The following is a 27,886-nucleotide window of genomic DNA, read 5'->3' as shown; positions in this document are numbered from 1 at the left end:
ATTTCCATTCATACACCCCTTTCGTGGCGCCATTCCTCTTTAGGAAGCACCCCTAAACTCTGGGGGCGGCTCGCGAGGGGGCGCATGCGTGTCCCCTTCGCGTCCGATCGGCGTCCGACCGACTTTGTGAATGGCCCGTGACGTCGTCGGCGCGAAGTTCTGTCCCGTGTGTCTGCTGCTCCGCCCCGCCACCCACGCTGCACCCCTGCCCGGGCGACAGCGCTCGGCCCCCCGTTTTTCCAAAACGATATAAAGGGTCGACGAGGCGGCGAGGGCGTCGATTCTGCGCTTACCCCTGACAAAGGACGCGCCGCTGCTCCGCAGGCAGGCAACCCGCAACACACATCAACCACCGCTCACTCGCTTCTCTGCAGCCTCTCGAGCTCGTCGTCGCACTCGAAAAGACCCAAAAGCACTTCACATTAAGGTAGGCCCAGCATCAAATATATTTAAAAAAGATATAGAATTAATTTTAAATTCCTTCCTTTTCGATATTTCTAATTTTTTACTGGAAATTGGGATAAAATGTATTTAAAGTTGGTCATGACAAATACTCAGTACAATTTATCAAACAAAATATTTTCTTTAAGATTCTTCAAAAAGTTTTTCTTTGTGCAAACAAGTGTTTGAAAATAATTTTATACAGATTATTAAAATAGAGATTGTTTATGAAGTTTTCCATCGCTGAGAGATCTTTTCAGTTCAAAATTATAAAATTATCCAATCAAGAATGAATTGAATTTGAGATCTTCAAAAGAATTTTAAACGTGGATTCAGAAACTGAGCGAGAAAACCAATTTTTGGAAAACGAATTAAAATGTCCAAATTTCAACTTTTAATTGGAAATTTTAATTATTTTTAAAACAGATTAAAATTCACAATTAAAAGTTGAAACTTATACATTTTAATTCGTTTTCCGAGCATCGGTTTTCTCGCTCAGTTTCTGTATCCACGTTTAAAATTCTTCTCAAGATTTAAAACATAAACTGGAATGCACTTAACAACTAGAATTAGAGATATTCTTAAATTTTTCAATAATAGGAGGAATTTTTGTTTACTTTTCACTTTTACACAGAGTTATTTTGTAGTGAAATTTTTTAATTAAAGTATAAAAAGCAGAAAAAAAAGTTATTTTTTGTTTGTTTTGCCGCTTTATTTACAGGGGTCACTCCCGATGGCATCCTTAAAGATTTCCACTGGGACCTTAAACAAATATTTACTATCCGCCTTTGTAAAAACGACAATCTTAGCTTTAGATCATATATTATTACATTAAAATTGTCTAAATTCTGTTCCGTAAAACTTCCAATAAAAGAGATTTTCTGTGCTGGAATTAACACGCGGTTGTTGATGAACCAACAATAAAAAAAAACTTGAACTAATTGGAAACTTTCTTAAAGCTTCAAAAAATTTACTTTGAAAACTTATTAAAAAAAAAAAATATGCAAATCAGCTTACAATTAGAAACAACCTCTTTTATATAAAACTAATTTTTTTCTAATATACAATAAATAAAATTTGTATGGGACAGTTTTTTTTTATATAATTTTAATTTAACATACATTGTGAAATCCACATTGCCAAATTTCTGAAATTTTTATCAAGGTAGAGTCGAAAGAAATTTCAAACAATTTCAAGTTAAATCTATTTCAAATCCAGAAAGCTCAGCGCACATCTAGCAATTAAATTAGAAAAATATAGACAATGATATTGATAATAAAATATTTTGAAATACTTTTTTATAGGGAAAACTCGTTATCGCATTTTAGCTCTGCAAATAAATGGCGTTCTCATTCTTTCATGATTCATGACACTAATCTGTGCCTTCCAAGTGGATAATGCAATTTTACGCAAGGAGCGTCATATAAATTTAATTACATGCCAATTGATGCATGTGGCATCGCAAGTGGGCAGTTTCATTTTACGCCTCGGCTCATAGAATAGCAAAGTGCGAAAAACTTCTCGGCCAGCGTCACTTCTTGCTAATTCTGTTTGCTTCTACTTGCCAAATAGCATATTTGGGCAAGAGATGTGACCTTCGCTCTAGTGCGCCAAAACTGGCAAAATTAGTTTAGCAACGATTTATAATTCAACAGAAATGTTAGTTTTAGGAATTCCAACTTCTTTCAAAACTTATTTAAAACGTTTATATAAGAAAATGATTGATGCTCCAAAGCCCACGCGTTCGCGGCGACCAGGAAGATAAATTAAATTATAACGAGAGAACAAATTTAAGCAGCTCTCAACGAGCCAAAACGCAAAAGGAGCAACAAAATTGCCAGACGACTAGAAACTTGGCCGGCGTCCGCGTAAAATAAATTTCAAAGTGTAATCTCGGCGGTCGGGAAAAACGAGGAAAATAATTGTTTTCCCGCAGGACTAGTTTTATTCCACGATAACGCCCTGATTGTTTGCACTTTTATAACAAGATACAATAACGGTCGGGTTGAGCGAGCGCCCGTCGAATAGGCAACTTGCAGTGCAGCCGCGTCGCGCGGCGTGCATAAAACCCGCCGGCGCCGAGATATATTAATATTTAATTCGTTGGACAATAATTCACGCGCAGGGGCTGGAAATTTTCATCTCCGGTGCAATTCGTTCTCGTTAAATTCAACTCTCGTAACTAAGATTCATGCACTTTTCGGGTTTGGCCGTGTTCAAATTAATGGATGGGACGTTGTTTCCAATTAACTTTTCGCGCAAGAAGCGTCCTTGAGGTTCGCAACCCTTTCACCAGAGATGGTTCACCGCACCCGATTTGGCGAGGAGTGAATGCGTGTCGCACGCCAAAATCACGGGCGCGTCGAACTTTTGGCACCAAACGAGGTTGTCTTGTAATCTTTGTTGTCACATTTTAGAGGAACACGTTGAAAGAAAACCATTTTAATTGAAATAAATAACGTTAACTGCGAAGGCTATTTAATTGCGGTAAAAAGGTCGTTGAAATTTCAAATACAAAAGTGCAATTAAATTCTTATATCAAATTTAAATAATATAATTGTTTGTTTCTTTAGATTTGTTAAGATTTTGCGGGAAATATTGCATTAAACCTTTCAATTTAAAATGAGAAAAGAAAAATTGAACGATTGAATTGATATTATAGATATATATTTTACCTAAATAACAAAAAAACTTTACTGAATAAAATTATACAACTAATTTTTTAAATTTAAATAACATTAGGAATTATTTTGTATTTTTATTTATTTTGATTAATATTAATATTTATAATATTTGTGTTTGATTTTTTGTTGTAATTTTATAGTTTTCACTTAATTCTTAATGCGTAATTTAATCTAAAAAAAGTTGATAATAACAAATTATAAATAGTTCACTCATTTCATTACTAGATGTCAATTTACTTGTTCGTCAAGAACTATATGCGTTTCAAAGAAGGGAAATTTTAGACTTAATATTATAATTCGAATTTATAGCTTCATAATTTACATTTTTTCACTGATAATTTAAAAAGAAGACAATTTTAATTAATATTAATTATTTATTTCCATTATTGAAATTACACTTATGTTCCCATTTCAAGATGCAACCGGTGCTTTTTTCGGATGTCGCAAGCTCTTGTTTGCGTGCGCGGGAACAGTTGAATAAATCAAATTAATTGCCTCTTGTTTCGGGTCTGGGTTGGAAAGCAGTTGTCGGCTGGTTGCAGCATCCCTGGGCGGCGCGAAGTCGCATTTTTCATGCACACAGCGGAACTGCCGGCATGCAAACAATGGGCTCGCCGGGCCGTGTCTCGGAAGCGCCGGTCACAAGGACCAAATGAGCCTGCGAAATTGCGGCCGTAGACGTGCACGATGACGCGGCCCGGAAGAGCGATTCTTCCCACTCGGGCCGCTGACGCAACTTCCTTGCAAACTGCCCCGTGCGATGTCTTTCTTGCACCCCGGCCGCCCGTATCATTTCTCAGTGGTTTTTGTAGCATCAAAGGCGGCGGCTCGCCAACTTTTGTTGTCACCTTGCCAATAATCCGAGGCGAAAATTTGCTTCGACTTTTATTATTATCAAAAAGGAAAAAAAACAATTGATTTCCTTGCGGCCAGTTAAGAATATATGTAACTTTATCATAGACAATTTTTTAAGTTTAAGAATTAAATTTTTAGCATTATAATTATTTAAAAGACATTTTTATGAATTTCGGGCCATCTTAAGCAACTTTTTCAATCCTTGATCTATTGAACTTTTATTCAGAAGTTTTAAAGTTATTACATCGCTTCCCGATCCATTATATAATGCTGAGTTAATGATAAAAAAACTACCATTTTACATCAATTTTTGATTGCCAATTATTCCAATTTGAAATAAATGAGTAAAATTAATAAAAATTATCAAATTATATTTAAGTACAGCATATTTATTGAGAGATTTTCTTATTAGCTGACCAATTTTTAAATTACTTTTGACCCAATTTTTTTTCTTCTTATTCAGCCAAAAGTCGCTATTAAAATTATAAATCCTAATATTTGGATAAAAAATAGTTGCTTATAATTTATAATTTTTACTGAAACCCCCACTATTAAGTTTCAATTTTTTTTTCTTTAAATTCCCCAGCGACGGAACTTTTCCTTCCACGCACACGCATGCAGAAGATAAATGCTAATTTTTCTCCCACAGACAGTTCCTTTTGCTGCCCAGTAAATTAATAAAGTTCTTTCGTGTGAGAGTAATTGAAGTTAAGGAATTATATATTATTCGTCATGCCGAGAAAGTGTGCGTCGTTGCAATAAAATGCAAATTCACATTTGTTTCAAACGAGCACGGAGGTTAAGGTTTGAAGAACGGATGAAAACCGAGTTTGAATAAAATAGTAATTCCCAACGTTATAACTTATAAATTAGGCCATTAATATTCCAAGCGTGCCGGTCTTTCACACGGCGCCTGATTCATATTTTTCTTTGGCTACATAATTCATCCAATAGACATGTAAAACAATGACCGCTTTCATTTAATAACAAACACAATTAGGAATTCTTTCACAAGTGCTTCCTTGTTGAATATTAAAATTAACATATAATTTTACTCTCGGGAGCAGCAATATTTTTTTGCTAAGACGGAGGATTAAATTTGTTAATTAAATGCTTTTAGTGCGGCTGAACTTTAGGAACTTTTCATGGCTTGTTTTAATTATTTCAAATTAATATATGTCTTAATTATTTTGATACACACAAATTATTACGTATAAAATAGTTTTATTTTAGTTAGTATAACCTGGAGTATTATGAATTTAAATTATAAAATTAGTTCCAATTTTCTATACTTTTTTAAAAGTTTATAAAAAATTAAAATAATTTAACATGAATTCAATTATTTTTTATGCCTGAGAAATTTTAAATTTAAAAAAATTATTAATGCTCATAAGTTGCAGGGAACAAAAACAAAGTTTTATCGTAATTATCCTTGTTCAGTTTTCCTGGCATCATTTATTTTTTATTTTGAGACAAGCACTTATTTTGTAATGAAGAAGTCAGGGTTTTCCTTGTTGTAATTTTTTTTATTAAAACAAAAGAGCCATTTTTTTTTAATAAAAACAATTTTTACTACGAGGAAAAGCCCCAATTCTTCATTTCCATGATCATCTCTTCAAAAAATTTTATTTTATTTTATTATTTTAGAAGTTAATTTATCACATTTTCTCAATTATCGTATTTATTTTAGTCTAATTTAACCAATTTTTTCCAGACTAAATGGCTGGTTCGTGCTCGTCCCTTCGTAACATGCTGGTGGCCTGCGCCCTGTTGGCGGTGATCGCCGTTTTGCTGAGCCCTTCGGAGGCTCGCTACCTTCCAACCAGGGGCCAGGACGACCGTCTCGACAGACTCAGGGAGCTCCTCAAAGACGTAAGTCGATCGATTCCTGCTCTATATTCACACTTCGGAAACTGCAACTTTTTATCGAGGTTATCAAGTTGTAAATTTCTCTCCGGATATCGTTCTGCCGAGTTTAGGGGCGCATAATTCGAAAAGTTTCGGGATGTTTCCTTTGCCGACGGCTTTCCGGTTCCCTTTGAAAAACTGAAGAGCCGCGGGATCAGCACTTTCTCGGGATAATACGTTCAAATTGGCTGGCCAAATTTATTGGATACTTGATCGCCTGCACGTGACCTTACGACTCGGAACCGAAAAGTGGCCTTTTTACGCCTGCGAAAGTACGAAATAAATTGAGAGAGAGAAAGAAAGATGCACATAGAAAGCGGTTTATTCGCACATGCCGCAGCACATAAATTATTTTCTACGGCGTTCGGTTTCATTTTCCCGGACGCTTTGATGGATTGCAAGGTATGAACTTTATTATATGTCGATCGCTCTTTCTCAGGACGCGAGCAATTGATGAGTAAATCAAGTGCAACCTTTCTCTCAGGCGGCAAAGTCAGGGTCACGAGACCGCAGAAATGCAAGAAAATATCACTTTCGGCTGGTAATAAATTGTAAAAATAATATCCATTCACTAGCATTCATGATGTCAATTCTATCAAAAGAAATATTATAATTTCTACTAAAAATTCGTTGAAAATTGCCATTAATTATTTAATTTTTTAAATTCCAATTTCAAATTTGTATACATTTGCTCAGTTTTACTTCAGAATAAATTATAATTATTTTGATTATTTTGAAGATTAGAAATTATTTTCACTTTAAAATATTGATTATGTTTTGAAATGTTTTTTTATTATGATCGATCACTTATGTGAACACAGTAAAATTGTTGCTTACGCTTCCAGTCCTAATACATAATGATCGTCTCAACGCGATTCCCACGCAACTGAACGGAAGCTATAATTTGTATTAGAAGTCAAAAGCCGAAAATTGCAATCGTGAAAGCTAGCGGTGATTCAATAGACAAAGCCATACATCATCTGTGCAAGTTGACGACATCGTCACATAATTTCAACTGATGCAAGCCGAACGAGAAATTTCATACCATCAAAGTCTCTAAATTAATTGGAAAATTCAGGGAAAAAAATTACATCCAATAATTTCTTAAGTGGACAATTTAATAAAATTTCTTTCATTTTACAGAGAAATTTAAAAAAATACTTATGCATGATAAGCGAATTATAAACACAATAAAAATTCTTTTCGTTGAACATGCCAATTTTTTGCACTGTCGTCTGCTTCACAATCGTCTGGGAATCCCAAATCCTGAACGGTTATTTTTTAGACTTTTTTCGTCTGAAAAGAAAGCAGTGGTATTATTTAAGTCAAGGACACTGCAAATCCTCAGCAATTTGTCAAAAGGCTAAATCCGGTCACCGATGTGGTCAAAACAATTCAATTATTTTTAGCTATAGAGTCACATTTGCCTGCCATTCAGACGGAACTGTTCTTAAAAAAAATGCTAGGGAAATAGTTTTGGATTAAAATTTTTATTTTCATCAAACGCTGAAAACAATTGTATCAAAATTTCATCTTCCTCTCGCGCAGTCAAAAAAAGTAACGAATGACTTAACTTTTGAAACTTGATCCTCGTAGTTCCTAGATCTAATTTTGGACACCATCTCGTTCGACTTCCGCATTAAAAAGCGGCAGATGATTCTCTTCTTTCTTTGCTAAGTTAATTACGAGGAGAGAGAAAAGGTAGCCGAGAAAGAGGGAAAAAACGAATCTCGTTTTTTTTTTACCCGGCGGCCCGAGGGCGAGAGTTGGCGTCGTGCCCGCGCGCATGATTTAGACGGACGCGAGTATTATCGGGTGCCATCATCGAGAGCTCATTAAAATGACTGCTGCAGAGAGAGGCGTTAGAAAGCGACTTTTAATTCGCGCCCGACTGGTCAACAAATTAAACGCGAAATGACCTCTTGGCCGGGATTAGCGCCAAATAAGTCGCGCCGAGTGTGCGCCGCTCGTTACTTATTCACACACACGCGATGAGAGCGACTTTCCATCACCGCAGACGCTTTTGTACGCAAATCAAATCGCCGCGCGCGGATGGCGATGCAGGAAAAGAGATTCGAGCTTTGATTGCTCGGAATTAGCGGTTCTCTCGCCGGACCCATTCAACCTTCGTTGGTGCATCGTGTGTTGTGTGCGCTTTGATCTGGCGAGATTGCTTTTCTTTGTGTCTCGCGAATGAAATTTCGGACCCCTTTCAAAACTGTTTGCAGATCAAAGTTGATTGCAATTGTGCAAAATGATGGTGAGCTTTCTAATAAACGACAAAAAAATTGAATTTACAAAATTTTAGACTATTATAATAAATAGCATTAGTTTGTTGAGTGAATTGTCGATATTTCTAATATAAAGCATTTATTTTATTATTATTTTAATTTAATTTAAAAGTTTATAAATTTTATTTTCAAGCATTTTATATTCCCCATTCTATAAAGATAAAATATATTTAAAAGAAGACAAAATTAAAATAAGTTTAAATTGACGACGATATTTGTACTAATAAGCAAATATAGATATGTTTATTCTTCCGATGTTCTGTTGACAGTGTCTGTTTAGAGAGGCAGTAATATTTTCATGATATTAGTTGCAAATTGTGTTTATTAATGTACCATCGCCACCATCGGGCATTCTCTGCCCAAATACATCATCCATACATTCAATATTATAAATTACATTGATTACAAGAGAGACAAATTACATCAAAAAGTACAATGACAAAGATATTATGATATGAGTAATTGTAATTATTAGTGCATAATTATATCAATTGTTAACACTTTGAATTTTTCTTCTTTGTAAAGTGTTCTGTTAATTAATTAAATTTTGAATAGGGTAAATTATATTTTATATATTACCTACAAATTAAGAAAATTGTCATTTTCATCATCGGAAATTTATTAGACACTTTCGTGTACAACACACAGTATACATAATACCAGATATAATACAATATAATAAATTGTCATTTTCAATTTCAATTTCAAAAGGTTAACAATTTACAACTCTGTAAGATAAAGTTTGGAAGGATCATATTTTTAAGATGCCGCTGCATTTATATTATGTTTTGTTTTTCCATTTAGATTTTAAACGCATTGACATTATTATTCCCATTAATAACAAATTTTTTTTAAATAAAACAGATGAATAGTCAAAGCTTATCATTTTACCCTCCTCTGATTTAAAATAATATGGATGAATAAACTTTAATGAAAGTAAATTTCACAGCTGAAGTTAAGTTCAGGAAATGATCATATTTGATGTACTGAAGTAATATTGCGTGCAAAGTATTAATTAGCTTGAAGGTGACGCTACAAAGTGTGCAAACTTAATTTCCACGAGACATTGGTGGCCGTTTTAATAACACACCTTTCATGCTGGGTGAAAATTTAATCACCGGTCTCACTTTAATTAATGTTTTCACGGCAGTAAATCGATTTAAGAAGAAGTTCACGCACAGCAAGCGTTGAATGCGCGGTTTGACCGTTTTCACGCGCCAATGGTCACAAAAATCGCAGAGATAATAAAAATAAATATTTTCTTATTATTATTATTGCCATTAATCTCAAAAGTGGAGAGTAAAAAAAAAAAAAAATGCAGGCGTGCGATTTCCCAGAATAAAATAAATAAAACGAAAGTTTTTGGCATTTCACTCGGTGCTGTCGTTTGAATTGACGCACGTGCATATAATTCCATCAAATAATTAATTTCATGAATAAAAATCTCTTCCCACGAGTCGTCGCAATTCAACGAATCACGCTGAAAGGAATTTCAAAAGTGCACATGCAAGTCCTAATGCTAAAAATATAGTTGGCGAGAGATGCGGTCATATTTGAGCAAACAAAAACGTTGTGTTTGTACATTTTGTTATCACTTTCCCTCGCTGGCTGGACACCTCATTACCTTATACCGAGACGTGTGATTATTTTTACAAGAGCCAAGAATGCGTCGTGATGGCTCGCACATGAACGCGCGCGCGTTTGGAATTTAATTCACAAATAAAATGAAGGAGAAATTTTCTCCCCAAAGGACGATTCGCAAAACTATTTTGCACTATTGAAACTCGTGATTTAGGTTTATTTAGGATCCATTACGAACTTTTAATATTAATTAGTTTCTCCAAGGAACGTACTAACGCGAGCAAACAGACATTTCATGTATTTTTAAATTTGAATGTTATATCTCATTACTTCAATAACAATTAAGGTATATTTAATACAAAATTTTTAAAGTTTTAATTGAATAATTTATAAATCATTAGAAAAAATGAAAGATAATCACACTCAATCTTACTGAAATACTAAATATAAATTTTTAATAAAAACACTAAAATATATAAATTAAAAAAAATATTAAAATTTGTTATTAGCTAAAAAATATTAAAAAATAAATGTTAAAATAAAAAAAATGTAAATTATTTTATATTTTTAACACTTTTTAAATCTATTTCTTCGTGTCATTCGCACAATCCAATAAATAATTTCACTGCAAAGTGCAATTTTAAAATTAGTTCCATGCTCAATTATTCTGATTATTGGTCGCAAAAAAATTAAATTTTTTTTTTATATAAAAATTATTACTCAATAGTATATAATCAAATTGAAACGGCTACGCCTGCAACAAAAAGTTTTTATCCTCTCATTCTTAAATAAGAATAGCTCTATTTTTAAATTTATTGATATTTTTAAATCCAATTTCGATTTGCTTTTCTTCTAATGGATTGAATTTCAATCCTTTTCTCCAGATTGGATTGTAATTTAACAAATCCACCATAATGCGGATAAAACGCAGACAAATAAATCGCTGAATTAGCTGCGCAAATCGCACACTTGGCCGAACAAACGAGAGACATTAAGCGCCTAATCGTGAGATATCGCCTCTGGATCTCGTTTGACGTCACGCGGCGCATCTCGTGCAGAGATTTTCGGCGACGAGCAGCCCCTGGCCGACGTGCTGCACGCGAAAACTCTTTCTTTCTTTGTATATCAGTTTATTTTTTTTTTACATTTTATATATAATTCACTCTCTGGACCAAAGTGGTAGAAAAACAAAGAGACTCATTTTCGCCGAGATGATTTTAATTCCGCGGAAAGCCTCTTACTCTAATTGCAACTCCTTCTTTTCGCGCGCGCATTCCTGCAGCTTCTCCTCTGCTTTTTACGATCAACACTCGCATCGTTTGTTTCATTACGTGGATATAATAAAATCCTCCGGCGAGAGACCCGCGAAATCTAATTTCTGCCGAGAGTCTCATAACTCGCTTTCACTATCTCTCTGTCCGACGCTTTTTTCATCCCGTCCGTGCGAGGTCAGCTCTTAATGACACGATGGTCAGCAGCGGCATTTTTTTGCCCGCTCCTCTTACGTGTAGAAAGTCTCATTACGCGTGTGATGCATGGTACATTCCTTTGCCCGTACAATAATTCTCGCAGTTTAATATAAATTCAATTTGCATCACCTGACCAGTGTTGGATAAAAGTTGACAGGTGGTTTATGAAAGGTTGCGTGGAATAATCGTTACATGAATCGTTATTATTAACTGTTAATTTACGATCAACGGCTGATTCAAACGCTTGTCATTTGCGATTATAATGGTCATTATTTCATGACACGCTGAGTATCTTTATATTTAAATTCCTCAATTTTGAAAATCAATGTCCCTTTTTTATTTTTGATATGTAATTATGTTACAAAATCAACGATACAAAATTATTTATTATTAATTTTTTTTTTTAATATTTTAATAAAATTATTATTTTTTAATATCTTTGAAATAAGTCTCGCCGAAAATCTTTAATTCAATCATTTAACAATTTCAGAGCCACAGCCTACATAATTCAATAAAATGCCAACACTTGGGAATGAATCTCAACGGAGAACATTTATTGTTCATATAGAATAGAATAATAATTAACATAAATGGACATTGTCGGTTATATTTAAATATTTTAGTGGAATCAACAAAACATTTTCTTAATAAAAGATGATCAAAAGAGTTAAAATGATAATTTTTAAAAATGTAAAACAAATCAAAATTTAATAAAATAATTAAAAACATTTATATTAATAAAAATGTTATTGTAGTTATAAGTGCAATAAATTTGAGTTATAATCAAATATTTTATTTTAATTTTTTTTAAATTTTTCTAGTTAAAAGTAGTTTCGGTTCTGTATATTTTTAAAGCATGTAATATCACAAGAAAATAGGACTGCTTATAGTGCTTGTTACTAACATTTGTATAAACTTCTTTCAAAAGATAATCAATCAATTAATTAATATTCTCATTATGGATCGCATTTTTTCCATTTCATGATAGCAATTTGTTAATAATATCAAGAAAAAATATGCAGCTGCATCTCACGTTTCATGTTTAAAACTTGAAGTTCACAAAAGCGAATGAAATCAATATCCGACCAAGTGTTTTTTTCTTCTTCAGCGAGTACAGAACAAAGATATATTGACTCGGAACTCTTCACACGCCACGGGCGGTGCTTGTAAATCACAAGTGAGAGAAAAGCTATCGCCACCTTCAGTGACGAACAATAAAACTCGGGGCTTTGCTATCGCAACTAAACCTCTTTGCTACTAACAAATAAAAAAAGTGCTGCATCTTTTGTTTTAAAGCTTTTGTATTTTTAGTAATAATTTAAGGTTTTGACGAAAGACATAAATTTCTACTAGAATTCAAAGACTTGTTATAATTTAACAGAAAAATGAGAACAATGTAATATATTTTTTCAAATTTTAATTGAATTAATTAATCCAAATCAAAAGATTGAATGAATTTAAGAGGATAAAACACAGATTTTTCTTTTTAAATTAATAATGTGTTGTAACCAAGTAAACCAATTTACCTTAAAAGTTATATGATGACACAAATTTTTGTCTTTTGATGTGCCATGGGCCGCACATAAGTGACCTGTTCTTCATGTTTTTATCTCACTCAAGCACATGACACCGATATTGCCCTGAACGAGACGCTTTGAGTGCTTTTTCACTCACTCTCTCGCTTTGATTGCCCAAGAAGACCTGAAAGTGATTTTCGCGCAAATGCCAGTACCGAGAGCGTGAAAAAATGTTCAATTATTTTAAACGCAGCGATTTTTTCGAGCAGAATATATTTTAAGTTGCGTCTGAGAGAACTTTCGATTTAGGTTTATCCTGCAGTGAGACAGTCGTGCACACAGACTGTGGTCGTAAAACAGGCACTAAAATCATTGTTGTTGTTTCAACGCACTTTTGGCCGAACGCCAGTTAAAAAATCAATGTTTAAGGGAAGGATTAGCAAAGGATTGAGGCACATTTTGGGTCAAGTGTCAAAAGGCACCGATGCGTATCGAATTTCTCCTCCAAACTCTCATTAAAATCGTCAAATAAATTCGTCCGAGTCTCGGCGAAAGGTCTCAAGTCCTGACATGTGAAATGAAAACGAAAGTATATTAAATAACGTTTAATTAGTTCGTATAAATTCGCTTAAGCGAGGCGGAATGTTTGCGTTTTTAACGTTGCGTCACCTGATTTAATTAATTTGTCTTGAGTTATAGCGCAATTTGGCCGGTAAAGTGTGCGTTTGGATAACATTCGAGGCGTGGGATTGTGTTTTTAGTTACGACATAAATTCCGCTTGAATGAATTCAAACTGGCTGGAAATTATACGGTGACGCAAATTCCAATTCAAATTTTGGGCAAAAACTGTTTAAAAATTCCATTTTCGCAAAACCTTAAAATTTCATGGTCATTTACCATGCTAATGATCACCGCCAATCAACGGATAAAATTTGATTGGCCAAACGTGTAATTGTCGACGAGCTTAATGCGCAATTAAAAATCAATTTACCAGTTGGCAAATTCAAATCTCTTTTGCATACGGAGAGAGAAGATTTTACCTTCCCAACTTTCGCAATTGATTTATGGACTTCAGCAGTAGCTGGGTGGGTATTAATTTCTGCTTTTATTTATGCGTGTCCGTCTCTGCATTCTCAATTATATTTATTTACAAGAGACACGGCCCAGCAATTACATCTCGGAAACAATATCGCTTCGTGTCTCGAACGGGAGGAAATAACGAAGCAAATGATCGGATTCGATAATAATAATTCGTCCTCGCAGACTTGCCAAAGATAATTATCTACACAGCTTTTCGCCTTTGTTTGCTGATCGAATTGCTCCGATTGCTGATGAGCAACGTCAGCTTCCCGGTATTGTTTCCAGAGGCGTGCTGGGTCACGGCAGGCGTTTTTCTCATTACTTTCGATCGCTGAAAGAGCAGCAGTTTGCCCTTATGATAAATGGCCAAATTAAAGCTATTTATTTTTGCAAATGAAGAATTATGATGAGATATTTATAAAATATTAGGTTTTGTGAAAACCTGTTCAATGAATTAAAATTTTATTAAATTTTATTTTAGGAATGCAGTGAATTTATTAGAAGCTTCACCTCCTTAGTCATTGCAGTTTTTAGTTTCAATTATGTGGGCATTTTGATTTTTGTATTAACCCGCTTAATTTCAAAATTCAAATTAATTTTACGCGAGACAACCATACACTATTAATTTTAGTTAAATTATCAGTTATAGAAATACCTTCTGAAGCATTGAATTTATTTATTAAATAATATAAAATTTATTTGCTGTGATGTAATTTTTATTAACTAATTTATCACATCACATTTTTAAAATATAAACCATAATATATAAAATGAAAATAATAAAAAAATTAAAGAAAATTATTAATATTAAAAAATAAATAATAAATAAAACTTTTGTTTTATATCAATATTTTTTAATTCTCTAAAGAATATTACTAAATTTAAAAACAACTGTCATATTCAGTAGGCTTGATTGACGCGATGCAAAACAAAGCCCATTACCGATAATGATGCGCTGGAAATTGTTGCCTCAAGGAAGAAAGAAACGAGTAATGACTGTGGGGCGCATCGCAACGGCGTAATTACATTGGTTTGTTTTTTTGCTTACCCGTCACCGGTGTCGAGAGTGCATTAATGAATACAAATTAACGGAAGGATGCGCGTCTCTCTCGTGCACTTTCACCCAACGGAGCAGAGCATCGCGTGCACTTTTCTTTATATACGCGAGACGAGCCTGTTTACAACCACGTCATGAATGTTCCTTTTGCGCCTACGCAATTCTACCTGTTTTTCACGGGAAAATTTTAAACAAAACCTGCACATATTTGGAACTAAAAATTTGCTGGGTCTAATTTGAATTTAACCTGCGGCGTCGGACAATGTTTTGCGGCTCGAAACAAGCTTTATTACCTGGAGTTGCAAACATGATTTTCACCGTGTTGTGTTTTTGGAACGAGCAAAGCAGGGCCCATTTGTGTTCGGGCGCGCGCATAATCTGCGCCTTTGACGGTCTCTTGCGTATATAAAAGCGGCGGCCGCTTTATCGGTTTTATGCGAAATTTTATAGGAATTGCAATTTTCAGCGAGAGCTCTGGTGTGCATAAAGCGGCAACTAAATTATTATGCCGAGCTGCGTAGCTCACTTTTTGCGTCGCAAAACTTACGTGAGGGATGTAAATAATTGACTTAGCGCCGCGCGCGCCATAAAAGTTTTTACGAACTTCGGACATCAGAAATAAACTGCATGTTGGAACGTGTGGAAAGGAAATTGTACAGTTATTAAAGCATTTAATTTTATTTAATTCTTTAAAAATCCATTGGCAAAAGGTTTTTTGTCAAACATCTGATTTTTCAACTGACGTTTAATAAGAAAATTTAAAAAAATGCTAAAGAAATATTTTACTAGAGAGAGAAGTTCCTTTTTTAGTCAATTTTAATTCTAAGTCAATTGTCGAATTCCAACTCAAAGCAGATGGTGATAACTCAATTTTATATATATGAAATATGAGTAATAATTTTATTTAGATTGACTGAAGTTCTAATATATTTAATTCTTAAATAAATGATATACTTTTTAAGAATTAAGATGCCTTTTATTTATAATATTTTACTACAAGCATAGTTAAAACTATTTAAAAAAAATTAAGTTTAATGTTATTTAACTTTTCGTGAATTAAATTGCGCATGATAAAGTGTCATTAAATGCTTAAGAGAAATAATTATTTTGTAACAATAAGAAAGCGACAGATAACCTTTTTAACGCATAACATCTCGTACATGTTTGGGTTGTGAGACAGTTTTTGATTTTGAAAGCGACTCATTGCTGCAAGAAAACGAGAGCGATCTCAATTAACTCTTAGTCTCGTGCGCATCAGAATGAGGAAGCGCGACTGTATCTGAAAAAAAGTAAAGTGATCTCTCCTTGTTTGGGCAAACCCACTTTCCGATGTATTCAAATCCACTTTTGTTTAAAGAAATACAGCCGAAAATGGTCCATTTGAGAGTGAAAAGGCGACTAGGGAAATTAATTAGTTCTAATCTCATTAATTAAAGGTTCTTATACTTCCTTAGTCAGTCCCTCCGCCGGATTGCAATTATCTTCACCTTTTTATCGTATGGGAATTTAAAAAAGCCACACACAGCGTTGTTGCCACGAATTAGCTAATGTGAGAGAATTATTATTATTATTATTTATAAGCTAAGGTCGCACGCCGAGCCCATCCGCAAAGACAAACACATGCAATTTCTTTATTCAGAGGAAGCGCATTATAAATTTTACAATGAATTTCGCGTGGGGAATTCTCTCGCTCCCCGAACAAGTTTTGCAACACCTGCTGCTCAGGTTTTGACCCATTCCGAGCATCTGGCATTATTGTCGGGATGGAAGAGTAAAAAAAAAATGTAACACAGCAGAAACAGCGCTTCCGACTCTGCCTCGTTGAATAATGGTCGTTTGCATAAATATGCAAATTAATTGTGTGTGTGTATGACCGAAACGCATCTCGAGAGCGGTGAAAATAAGAACATACATGCTTGAGTGAGATGAACCCTTCATTATATGCCTGATGCAACAAAACGCTTTTTCTTCCGCAAGTTTAATTGATGTCAAACGAGCAGGATGTAATAAAAATTAGTTTTGATTACATACTTATGCTTACATTTTGTGTGTTGGTTTTATGCTCAAAAAATCTGAATGAAAACTAGAAACTTTAATGTTTGCTCAACATTTCTGCAGTTCCTAATGTTCAAGGTAAAAAATAAACAATAAAATAGATAATGATAATAATAGAAGTCGAAATCCATAAAATAAAATATGGATAATGAGCGACTAAAATGTAGATCATTAGTAAAATTTTTAAATATAAAATATTCCGCAACCAAGTTAGAATTTATTTTAAGTAAATTTTCTCTCTAATTAATTTAATTTTTATAAGCGAAATCATGATCCTAGTCGTGTTCAGGGTGTTGCCGGTTGTCTTAATTTTTGAGTTTTAAGTGGAAATGTTAATTATTTTAAAACGGAAATTTTAATCTGTTTTAAAAATAATTAAAATTTTCAATTAAAAGTTGAAATTTGGACATTTTAATTCGTTTTTCCGAGCATTGGTTTTCTCGCTCAGTTTCTGAATCCACGTTAAAATTCTTTTGAAAATTTAATTTTACTAAAAAAATGATTTTTAAATTTTCTTCTTTCTTTGAAGTTGCTTTTAACAACTCTTTCTTATTTATACTTTTTACTTGGATAAGAATTTACATGAAATTTCTAGATTATGTATTCACGTTTCACGCATTTTTATGCAGTAACAAGATGATTCAACTTGTTGAAAGCCGATTTTCAGCGTCTCGCATCCCCGTTGTTGTTGTTGTTCAGGCCATAATTGCCTCCTCTTAAGCTGATTAATTGTGCATGAAAATTAGCTAGGAAGCAACCAAGCGTGTGTTCGTGGTGCACCTTCCTTCTGTACGCAAATAGCTCTGGGTCGTAAACGAGAAAAGCGACGACGTGACGAACAGTGACTCACGGAATTCTTTTCTGATGCTTTAAAAGGCGCCCTGCTTGTTTATGGAAATAAGGAGCAAACACAAAGAGATTCACTTTCTACTAAAGTGGTACTAGACAAAGAATAGAAGCTAAAATTTTGGAAAAAGCTCAAATTTGTAAAAAAGAAAACATGGTTTACGAATGTTATAGCAGATCATTATTTAATTTAGAGAGTAAAAATTTCTCTGACAACTTTATTCATTTACGACTCGATATTTATGGAGTTTTAAAGTTGTTATTAATCTTTGTTGTATAATAATTCTTCAAATCTCCCCCAACGCCGGTTTTATGGCCCTCACCTCACGTCACTCTACAAGTTTATTTTACAGTCTAAATGCTTAGGAAAACAAATATCGACGGCGTCGTGCACCAGATCATCATCACGAGCACCGCGGCTAGGGAAAGTGTCAAATCACGATCGCATCTCATTTTATAGATTCCTCGCAGTGTAAATTTCGCGCCGCTTCCGCACTTAATTTAGCGTGGGTATTTCCCTCCTTCACGCGTTACATTATTTAATCGATGTGTGCCCTCAAGGCCATATATTCCGATAAGCAAACGCAAAATAAACATAGCGGACGCACATCCTTAAATGCACTCTCCGCTCGTTGGGCCGTTTCGACCCGAAACCGCAGCGAGTCGGCCTTTCACTTTTCAACTATTATCGCGTCTGAAGTCTGAATCGCTCTATTATGTGCGCCATTATATTTAATCTGCAGTGAAAAGAAGCAGAACCAAAATATGCTATTCTAAATAAAAATACAAAAAAAAAAACAGACTTCAGGAATATCAAATTTTATTTTCGGTCTGAATAAATACTAAAATTAAGTACAATACAGTAATGTGTCATTTGCGATAATAATGGGCATTATTTAAAGACATGCTGAGTATTTTTTATATGTAGATTCTCTCTATTGAAAGTCATAGTGTAGTTCTATCTTATTAATTCTATTAATTTGATAATTAGCATTGTGAGTTTAATTGGATTTTATCTTTGATAGAACATTTATTTATTTCACTTTTATCAAACTAATATTTTCATATGCAGTTTTCTCAGACAATTTTTTCCTCAATTATTTTATAGCTTTTAGCTACAATTTAATTTCATAATACCACGGGAAAAAACGATATGACAAGTTGAATTTTTCAAACATACACATAGATAGGAATAGTCATGGGCTGTGATTATAAATATTTAAAACACTATTAAACACGGTTAATAAATTAAATAATTAATATAGGAAAAATATAAAAACTAATAGAATTAATAATTTAATAATAATTAATAATGTAAAATTAATTTAATTTAAGATGATTTGCAAATTGAATTGTTTACAAGTTTTTTTAAATTTTTATTTATTTAAAATAATGTAATAATTTCTACATATTTTTTTTAATAAAATTTGAATTCACTTTAAGGGGTAAACGTATTTTAATTTTTGGTAATAACATAATATTCACAAGTAAATAACAAATTACCCATGAATTAAACTCTTTCTAGTTGTTTCAAAAAGTATTGATAATTAAAAATGTAATTTTATTTCATTATTTCTTTAAGATTCACTGCACTAATTGGATGTCTCTGGAGGTTTTATAATATTATAATAATATTTAATAATAAAAAATCCTATTTGCTTGGTAACTAAAATTTATAACAACTTGTCCATATAGCAAATTGGATAATGTGAAGGTTGCTCGAAGAGCCCCAATAGCTCTAACAGATTTAAAATTATCAACCGCTTCCATATTATTATCAAAAAATAAATGTGAGATACAGGAGAAGGTATGGAATCAGCTAAGCTAAAGGGACACGAAACAAAAAATTAATTATTACAGACGTATTTTTACTTAGAAATGAAGATATCGGGCTTTTTCCTCGTTGCAAATGCTGTTTTAATTCAAAATATTAATAGCTCTACCAGTGGAAATGAAGATTCGGGCTTTTCCTCGTTGCAAAAAATTGTTTTTTATTCAAAAACAAATGAGCCGTTTGTTTTTTAATGAAAAACAGTTTTTTGCAACGAGGAAAAGCCCGAATCTTCATTTCCATGATCATCTCCTCGAGTGTCAACTTCTTCAAACAAGCTCTACCAGTATTTTTACTTCTTTTTTTTTCTTTTCTTGAATTCAAACAAAAAGAAAGTTATTTTATTGATAAAAACTGTTTATTTTCTGATTTTAGCTGCTGGAGGGTGACATGGAGCGAGGCGTGAACCCGGCGCCCAACGCTTACGACAAGCGCTACTTCTTTAAACGGGAGGTCGGAGCCGCGGAGGGTCTCGTAGACAAACACTTTGACGACCAGAACTCCAAGGAACGACTCTTGATGCCTCATTAAAACGCGCCACTGTTAAATTTCAAACTGAACTCCGATCGATTCAAGTTCAAACTTTTCCAACCTTCAAGTGAGTCATTTTCGCCAACGTGCGAAAATTTTAATTCCAAAAACAATTAACAAAAAGTATTTTTATTTTATTGCTGAAAAAAAGTTTGAACTTGATTATCGGACGTGATTAAAATTTACGACTTCTCCTTCAACTCTTATCTCTCATTAAACAAACAGAAAATTTTTCTGTCCACCTAATAAACATTCCATGTGCAAAGAATATTAAATGTCTATATTTCGACGGAGGCAACTCTGAACCGATCGCTCCTCTCATATCAGTCGAAAGAAAACAGAATTACAACGGCGAAGATTCGCGTCCAAGTCAATGGCTGGAATCAAAAGCCGCGGAGGTTCAAAGTTGCTGCGCCCCTGATATTTTTCAGAATGAAAAAAAGTGCTGTGTCTTTTTCTGATAATTTCCAGCACTTGTCTTTTTTCTGGTAGTGGTGCCGCATCGCTCTCCAAATATATAGAAAATCCAACTGATGTGAGTGTTTCTTCCGCTTCTGTCCGATAAATAAACTCATTTTCTGCTGTATATAGCACCTTCAGAGTTTGGCATTTTTATTTCCACGCACCACACTCGATTTTTGAAGAAAGCAGCGAGTTGCGCAACGCGGCGTGCAGCAGCGATTTAAGGATGAAAAATTTCCCTCGGCGAGAAGTAAAAAAGCAGTAAAAGTGAAATTGTGTCCAGTAATGTTCGGTAATTAAGCATAAGTGTGAAAAGGCTGCGAAAGAAATGCAGCGATTGACGCTCGCCCGAGATCAGCACATTTTCTTAATGGATTTTAAAAGACCACGCGCTTATCCAACAGAACAGCACAGGCGCCGCTTTCAGAAGAGGAATTTTCGTAGTCTGCGCATGTCAAAAAAAAAAAATGTGAGAGGTCTTTCTTTTCTTGTTGAGAGGCTAAATTGTTTGGAAAACAATAGACTCAAAAAGATTTAAGTAAATATTTAAAACTGGTTGTTATTATTAAAAAAATAATTAAACTACTAATTAAAATTTTTTAATCTAAAAATATTTTATATTTTCAATAAAATTTATTTAATTTTTGTGTTTTTTTTTATATTTTTATAATTCTTTGGACATAAATAACATTATTGAAGGAAACATAATTTAAATGCATATTTTTAATTACATTATACAATTGGTCTAATTTATTTTATAAATATTGGGTGGTTTTAAAATTGTTATGACAGATATGAACATAAAATATTCAAGTTTTGTTATATCAAAATTGTAAATTCATCAACTTCATAATGTGCATATAAAAATCATAGATCGTTAATAATCTGAGATCTAAATTAAAAATTTAAGAATGCATTCCCGTCATGTTAAATCACGCAGTTTTCTGTTCCATACATTATGTGTTGTAAAAATTCAGCAGTATATATTATTGATCCTACTACACTGCATTTTGAAATCTGTCGTAAATGCGAATTCATCTTCTTTCTTTAACATGATATTTATGATGATAATCAAATAAAAAATTCAACAGTAAAATGTTTGCAGATTTTATGTGGCGTCCTCATTTCATTGCTCTAGTCCAGAAATATATTCTCAAGAAGAAAGTTAAAGTGCAGACAGAAAATTTTCCTCATAAAATCTCTGCTCCAAAAAGCAACAGAAGAATGCACTGGAAGATGGACAGATTGTTTCCAGGCACTTACATAAATTACTCATTTAAAACAGACTGCGAGCATATTTAATTGAAATGTATCAAGAATTATGCGCTAGCGAGCGAGATTAATTGTTGCAGATTGCGCTGCCTTTTAATACGCGTTGCACAAAGGGCGCGCGGGCATGACGTTTCAAAACCAAATTAGGCAGTTTCCTTTCTTGCAATTAGCGTCATCTCGTTTCGCCACTACAAATATTCTTTAAAAAAAAAAAAAAAAAAAAATCAAAATAAATAAAGTTGGTCTTTTGCATGGAACTTAAAAAGAAAAAAAAATCCAGCTCGAGGCAAAAACCAGGCGACAGTGTCGAGTGTGCAATTTTGCAAATGCAAATTTCGCTCACAACGCACACACACGGCTCCTGTAGTTTGTCAGCCGGACTCGGTCGTCCCAGAGAGCGAATCCAATTTCGTCTTGAGATGGAAAATGCGATGAACGGCGAAGCATAAATGCACTTCTTGCTCCTTTTTTTATTCTCTGCAATTTTACTCGAACGTTGCTTGAATGCAAAAGAGCGAAAAGATTCCATATTTCACGTTTTTCATTTAATAATTTCTTCTTCGCTCAAGAGAGATAAACATGAAATTTATATCTTTCTGGCTGTTTGGTAAGCGCACTTCCTATTAGACAAGAACGATATCGGACGGGCGCGACGATTATACAAGAATATGGGCCAAGGACATCACGTATACACTCTTCTTTTATTTCTTGCAAAAAGTAAATTTGCGCATGAGACTATTATTCAAATAGTCGTAAAAAGAAATCGTTTATCCTCGAACCATTAAATTCGTCAAGGAAATAAGAGTAAAAAGAAATTGAATCGTTCTTACTAGAAAAATTTTGTGTTTAATTTTGGAATGTGTGTCAATGCATTGGGAAGCAGGAAGCAATTAACAGTTAAGTGTTTGCGGCCACCTAATCACCTCCGTACTCTATAAATGCGCGGCGTTTGTTCAGTTCTCGCCCATAGTCATTTAGTGACCCGTTGTGACCTGAGCTAATCGACCTTCAGGCTCACGTCAGCACCTAATTGGAACTTCTAACATGAAGAGCGTGGTATGTTTGTGGCATTATTTTTCTATTTAGATTTAATAGAGCATTAAACAATTGTTAAAAAAAAGGATTATTATATAATTATTTTCCTTTTTGCTTCCATTATTTTTTTAATTTAATACATTAATAATTAAATTAAAAAAAAAATGATTTAGCCATGTAGATTTTTATATATTTTATTTAATATTAGCAGATCAATTCTTTATGGAAAGAACTGATATAAAAAAAAAAAATGAAAACACTTCTATAAATTATTTTGTGATCCTCTTTGCAATTAGGTTGAAGAACAGTAAAATTACTTATATCTTGTAGATCATATGGATTTTTCATTGTATATTGTCAAAAATTCTAAAAATAAACTAATAAAAATACTCATTTGAAAAGAATCTTTCGGAAATTAAATAATTTTTCACATGAAATTTACAATTAAAAAATACATGAGTCAGTTGATTGCAAATCGTAAACTTCCTTCACAAAAAAGTGATAATTATTTAACATTGCAAAAGAATTTACATTTTTCTCTTCGACACTTCAGAAATTTCTTTGTGATGCAAATTTCTACATACGAATTGTTTTATTTAGACAATTTGAGGAGTGTGTATGCGTACGAACTTGGCAGCGAGTTAGAAAGGTCGCGTTATTCTTTTAAGTGCATATTCATACGCGCTATCTCTGGTGTGCGACTCGCTTCGTTCGAGTGCACGTAACGAAATGGAAAATTGAATTTCTCTTCATCAAATTGCGACGCTCGTCTCTCGGCGTTCGTTTTCATTGTGGCGGCGCGCGTGTGATTTTTCATTATTGCTCTGCAAGGCCAATTTCTCTCTCTAATGCTTTTCAAATACATTTTTTTTTTATTGAAACAAGGAAGATGCCCGAAAATACGGCCAACCTTGTGCATAACTAGAAAAGTCCACAAAGAAATGCAAACAACTCACTCCAGCGGCTTGTTTGCCGAGCAAAAATAATATGTTTAAGAAGTCAGCTGCTTCCATACGCAATTTGTGTAAAAAAAAACGCAAACACCCGCGTGTGTCCTTAAAACGCTATTTGCGAACATGAAAGTGAGACTACTTATTAGCGCACTCCATTCCCCAGCGCGTGACGCAAACGGGCAAAACTCATCAATTTGGCAACTAGCGCTTCAAATTGAAGTGCTAAACTAGGTTTTGCAAAGTCAGACACACACGAGTTTAAATTAATTTAAATCCTTGAGCGTAATTAATGCAATTAAGAACGAGTTAAGCGTGCGAGCTTAAAGTTTAAGTAGACGGGAAATAAGTTGATTAAATGAAATTTAAATAATTTATGAAAGTTTTGAAATGGAAAATAAATTGAATCTTACTATTCCCGGAAGTTTATTTGAAATAACAAAAAAAAAATTTAAAAAAAGTTAATTTTCTGACAAGATAATTTGTTAAGGTTTAAATTAATTCTGGAATGTCGCATTTGTGAAAAAAACTTATTGAAAAATTTTCACTTCTGGTTTTTTTACAGCTTATTTTATAAATTTAATCAATTAACGCCTCCTTTATCAAGTAAATGATTTTTTTTTATGTTAAATAATGTTATTATTAATCAAGTATTATTTAAAAATATTTTCACTTTACTTATTTTTAGATGCTGGTGATGCTGCTGGCGTGCCAAACGCTGGCCGCCCCTTCGCCGACGGGACCTTTTGCTCTTGTTCGCGAAGCCGTGGCTGAATCTCTGCCCGCCCAGGCGCTAAAGGCCATCGGCGACTTCGTTCAACTGCCCTTCGGTGAAGACCACGAGGAAGAGGAGGCCACTCACGAGGAAGTGGGAGCCACGCACGAACTCATCTCGCTGTCCGAGTACCCCGTGTGGCGTCTGCACCACTACAACAAGCTCGAAATCCTGCCCGTGCCTTCCGAGGAATTGGCCAACAACCCCACGGCCCAGATGGTCCCTCATCAGGTCGCGGCCGAATACGCGCCTCCTCAGGAAGTGATGCCGGTCTACGAAAATCCTGCTGAGGCTTTTTACGGGGACAACGAGGAGGTCGATCAGGGCCGACTCGCCATGCTGACGCCCATCCTCGGAGTGGCCGAAGAAGTCAGGAAGGCCGTCAATTTTGTCACCAACATTCCTAAGAACATTCTGTCCTTCGTGGGATTCCCCGTAGGTGATGAAGAAGAGTCTGAAGAGGGTGAGATTTTTAATTAAAATTTTAAAATAAATATAACTACCAATTTTCTTGTTAAAAAATATTTTTGAAGCTATTGCTATTATTTTTTTGTCTACATCATTACAAATAATTTTTGGAAATTAATTTTTATTTTATAAGAAATATAAATTTTAAAGGCAATAATTTTTGTTAATTTGTTAGTGCGTGTGCTTTTTTGTAAATTTTAGTGTAGAGTTGTGTCATGTTTGCATTATTTAGTGTATTTCAGATCCTGTAATAAATTTTCAAAAGAACTTTGACGTTGATTCAGAAACTGAGCGAGAAAAACAATTAAAAGTTGAAATTTGGACATTTTAATTCGTTTTCCGAGCATTGGTTTTCTCGCTCAGTTTCTGAATCCACGTTAAAATTCTTTTGAAAAAGCAATAATGTTTACCTATTTTTATATGTTTTAAAATATTTCGTACTTTTTTCTGGGTACCTATTTTCCTCTCAACCGTTTTTATTTATTTTGTTTCAGTTATCCCAGAAGTGCCTGAAATTAAGGTCCCCCTCGTGACCAAGCTTCCAGTAAAGCTTCCCGTCCTGACTGCCGAGCACCGTAAACCACCCACCTACGTTGTCGTCAACAAACTCGTGCCTGAGAAAATCGTCAAAAAGCCCATTGCCCCGGTCAAGGTCGCCAAGATTGAAGTCAAAGTCCCCAAAGTGGTCGCCGTCGACATTCCCAAGAAGATCGTGCCTGAGAAGCCCAAGAAGGAGATCATCATTGGCAAGAAGAAGCCCTTCGTGAAGCCCATCTCGATCCCCAAACCCATCCTGTTGAAGAAGCCCTTGGACAGCAAGAGCGTCTTGGTACCAGCGAGCACCATCTTTGTGCAGGAAGCACCAAAACTGCCCGAATCCTACACCAACGCTGAACACGTCAACGCTGCTTTGGGAGCCTCGCAGGTCGGAATTAGCAATGTAAGAATAAAGAACTTTATTTTGAATAATTTAATTTGAAATAATAATTTTTGTGAAAATTTAAACAAAATAATTTAAGTACTAATAATTTGGGACAAGGCAATTAATTTAAGTATTTTATTTATATTAATTATTATTTTATTATTTAATTCAAATTTGAAATAGATTTTATTGTATAATAAAAAAATTCTATTTATTTTATAATTCATAAATTTAAATTTTTTAATCTTCTTGATGTAAATTTTAATAAATAAGTTCACTGGAAGCAACTTCAATTTTACTTAAATGATAAATCACAATTCGATAAATCGGTGGTTGGATTTCTACATAGTTATAAAATTGGCGTTAATTAAAAAATTAAACAAATGTGTAAAAAATATTATTTTTATTAGTATTTGTATTATTTAATTTTAACTAACCAAAAATTATTCCAGGGTGCCACTCGCGTCCCCAGTGACGTGCAGAACCTTCCTCGCTTGGTGCAGGCCTCAGTGCAAGCTTTGGGCAACGTCAATTCGATCGGAGAAGTGGCCGACGCCATCGAGACCTACAACGAGCTCGGAGGACTGATCAGCCGCAGCGACAGCGACTTCTTGCCCTCCTCTGGTTTCGCCACCAAGAAGATCGACCTGGACACCATTCGCCTCGCCCAGAAGCCGAAACCTGAGGAAGGTCACGTGGCCAAGAGCGAACCCCAGCGATCCAGCGCTCCGGCCGACTTCAAGCCCAGCCCCATTGACCCCATCGTGGTCCTCCCCGTGGGACAAACGACGACGACGACCCCTGCCACCACCGAGGCAACGACCGAGCAAATCGTTCCCGACGCCAGCCAGTGAAAATAAATTAATTTATTTATTGATGTAAATATAATGAAGATTAATAAATTATTGTCGTAATTTATTATGCAATTGCAAGAGAAAGAAGCAGTTTGAATGCGAATCACAAACACAAAGTTACAGATTACTCCATTTTGCCTGAAAAAATAACTATAAAATAAATTTCTATACCGGCGATTAGGGATGCAGCACACAAACGTAAACCTTCTTGGCCGGCGGTCAACAAATGAAAGTTTTTATATGCTTCGCGTGAAAATACGAAGCGTTTGTTTTTTCGTTTAACACAGACATTAGCATTCAGAGACAAAAGCTGAAATATGTAACACTCCAATAGAAATGCATATTATACTTTTTGACTTATGGCCGTGTACTTAAGGGCTTAATGATAGAGGCTCGCGAGCACGACGAGCACGAGTCGGTCGTCCGGCAATTTGCTCGCTCGTAAATCTGATGAGGCGAAAGGCAGCACCACTTGTCGAAACAATCCTGAAACTGGATCTCGTCTCTCTCTGAACAAACATTTGGCTTAACCGGACGCATATATTCATGTATGGTTTACCAATTATTTTCATCTGCTTTTCAAATATTTGCCCAAAGCATTATTTAATCCATCTTTGCGCGGGCGAGACGCGCATATTCACTCCTCTCAGTACTCGGCGTGTTTTCGTTGCGAGTGAAATAGCGAGATGTTTTTGTGTCTAGCGAGCGACCCAGTTTGCAAAGTGTTTTGCAGCGACGAGCTTTAAAAGCGCGCGCGGTAGAGATTTATGTGGCGTCGCGCGAGCAATATCGCCTCTTGCATAAAAAACAAAAAAATCGTAGCTCTAAAAAGTATAAAAACTCACTCTGATATGCAATTTGAAATTTTTGGTACTTAAAATTTGCAATTCTAATGCAAGCAGGTCCTTTTTTAATTATTCATTTTTTCAATTAATTTGGTTTATTATTTTTGCTGATAATTATATTTTTCTCATTATCATATTAACAAAAGAGGTCCACCA

General features: G+C 34.4%; 2 protein-coding genes across 2 annotated transcripts; both read left to right on the top strand.

The window, feature by feature from the left end:
- Window positions 1-265: 265 nt before the first annotated feature.
- LOC132198774 (uncharacterized) lies at window positions 266-20,746 on the top strand. Its single transcript, XM_059622987.1, has 3 exons — window positions 266-427; window positions 5,695-5,852; window positions 19,992-20,746. The coding sequence occupies exons 2-3, from the start codon at window positions 5,700-5,702 to the stop codon at window positions 20,145-20,147; spliced, it is 309 nt and encodes a 102-aa protein (XP_059478970.1). The 5' UTR covers window positions 266-427; window positions 5,695-5,699; the 3' UTR covers window positions 20,148-20,746.
- Window positions 20,747-23,992: 3,246 nt separating this feature from the next.
- On the top strand, window positions 23,993-26,885 carry LOC132199023 (uncharacterized). Its single transcript, XM_059623397.1, has 4 exons — window positions 23,993-23,998; window positions 24,555-25,104; window positions 25,604-26,049; window positions 26,484-26,885. Exons 1-4 carry the CDS (start codon window positions 23,993-23,995, stop codon window positions 26,883-26,885), a joined length of 1,404 nt encoding a protein of 467 aa, XP_059479380.1.
- Window positions 26,886-27,886: the final 1,001 nt, after the last annotated feature.

Source organism: Neocloeon triangulifer, unplaced genomic scaffold, assembly GCF_031216515.1.
Source record: "Neocloeon triangulifer isolate White Clay Creek 2 clone unplaced genomic scaffold, ASM3121651v1 ptg000013l, whole genome shotgun sequence".
NCBI lineage: Eukaryota > Metazoa > Arthropoda > Insecta > Ephemeroptera > Baetidae > Neocloeon > Neocloeon triangulifer.
The sequence above is the reverse complement of the archived record's forward strand: the minus strand, read 5'-3'. Positions and strand labels throughout refer to the sequence as shown.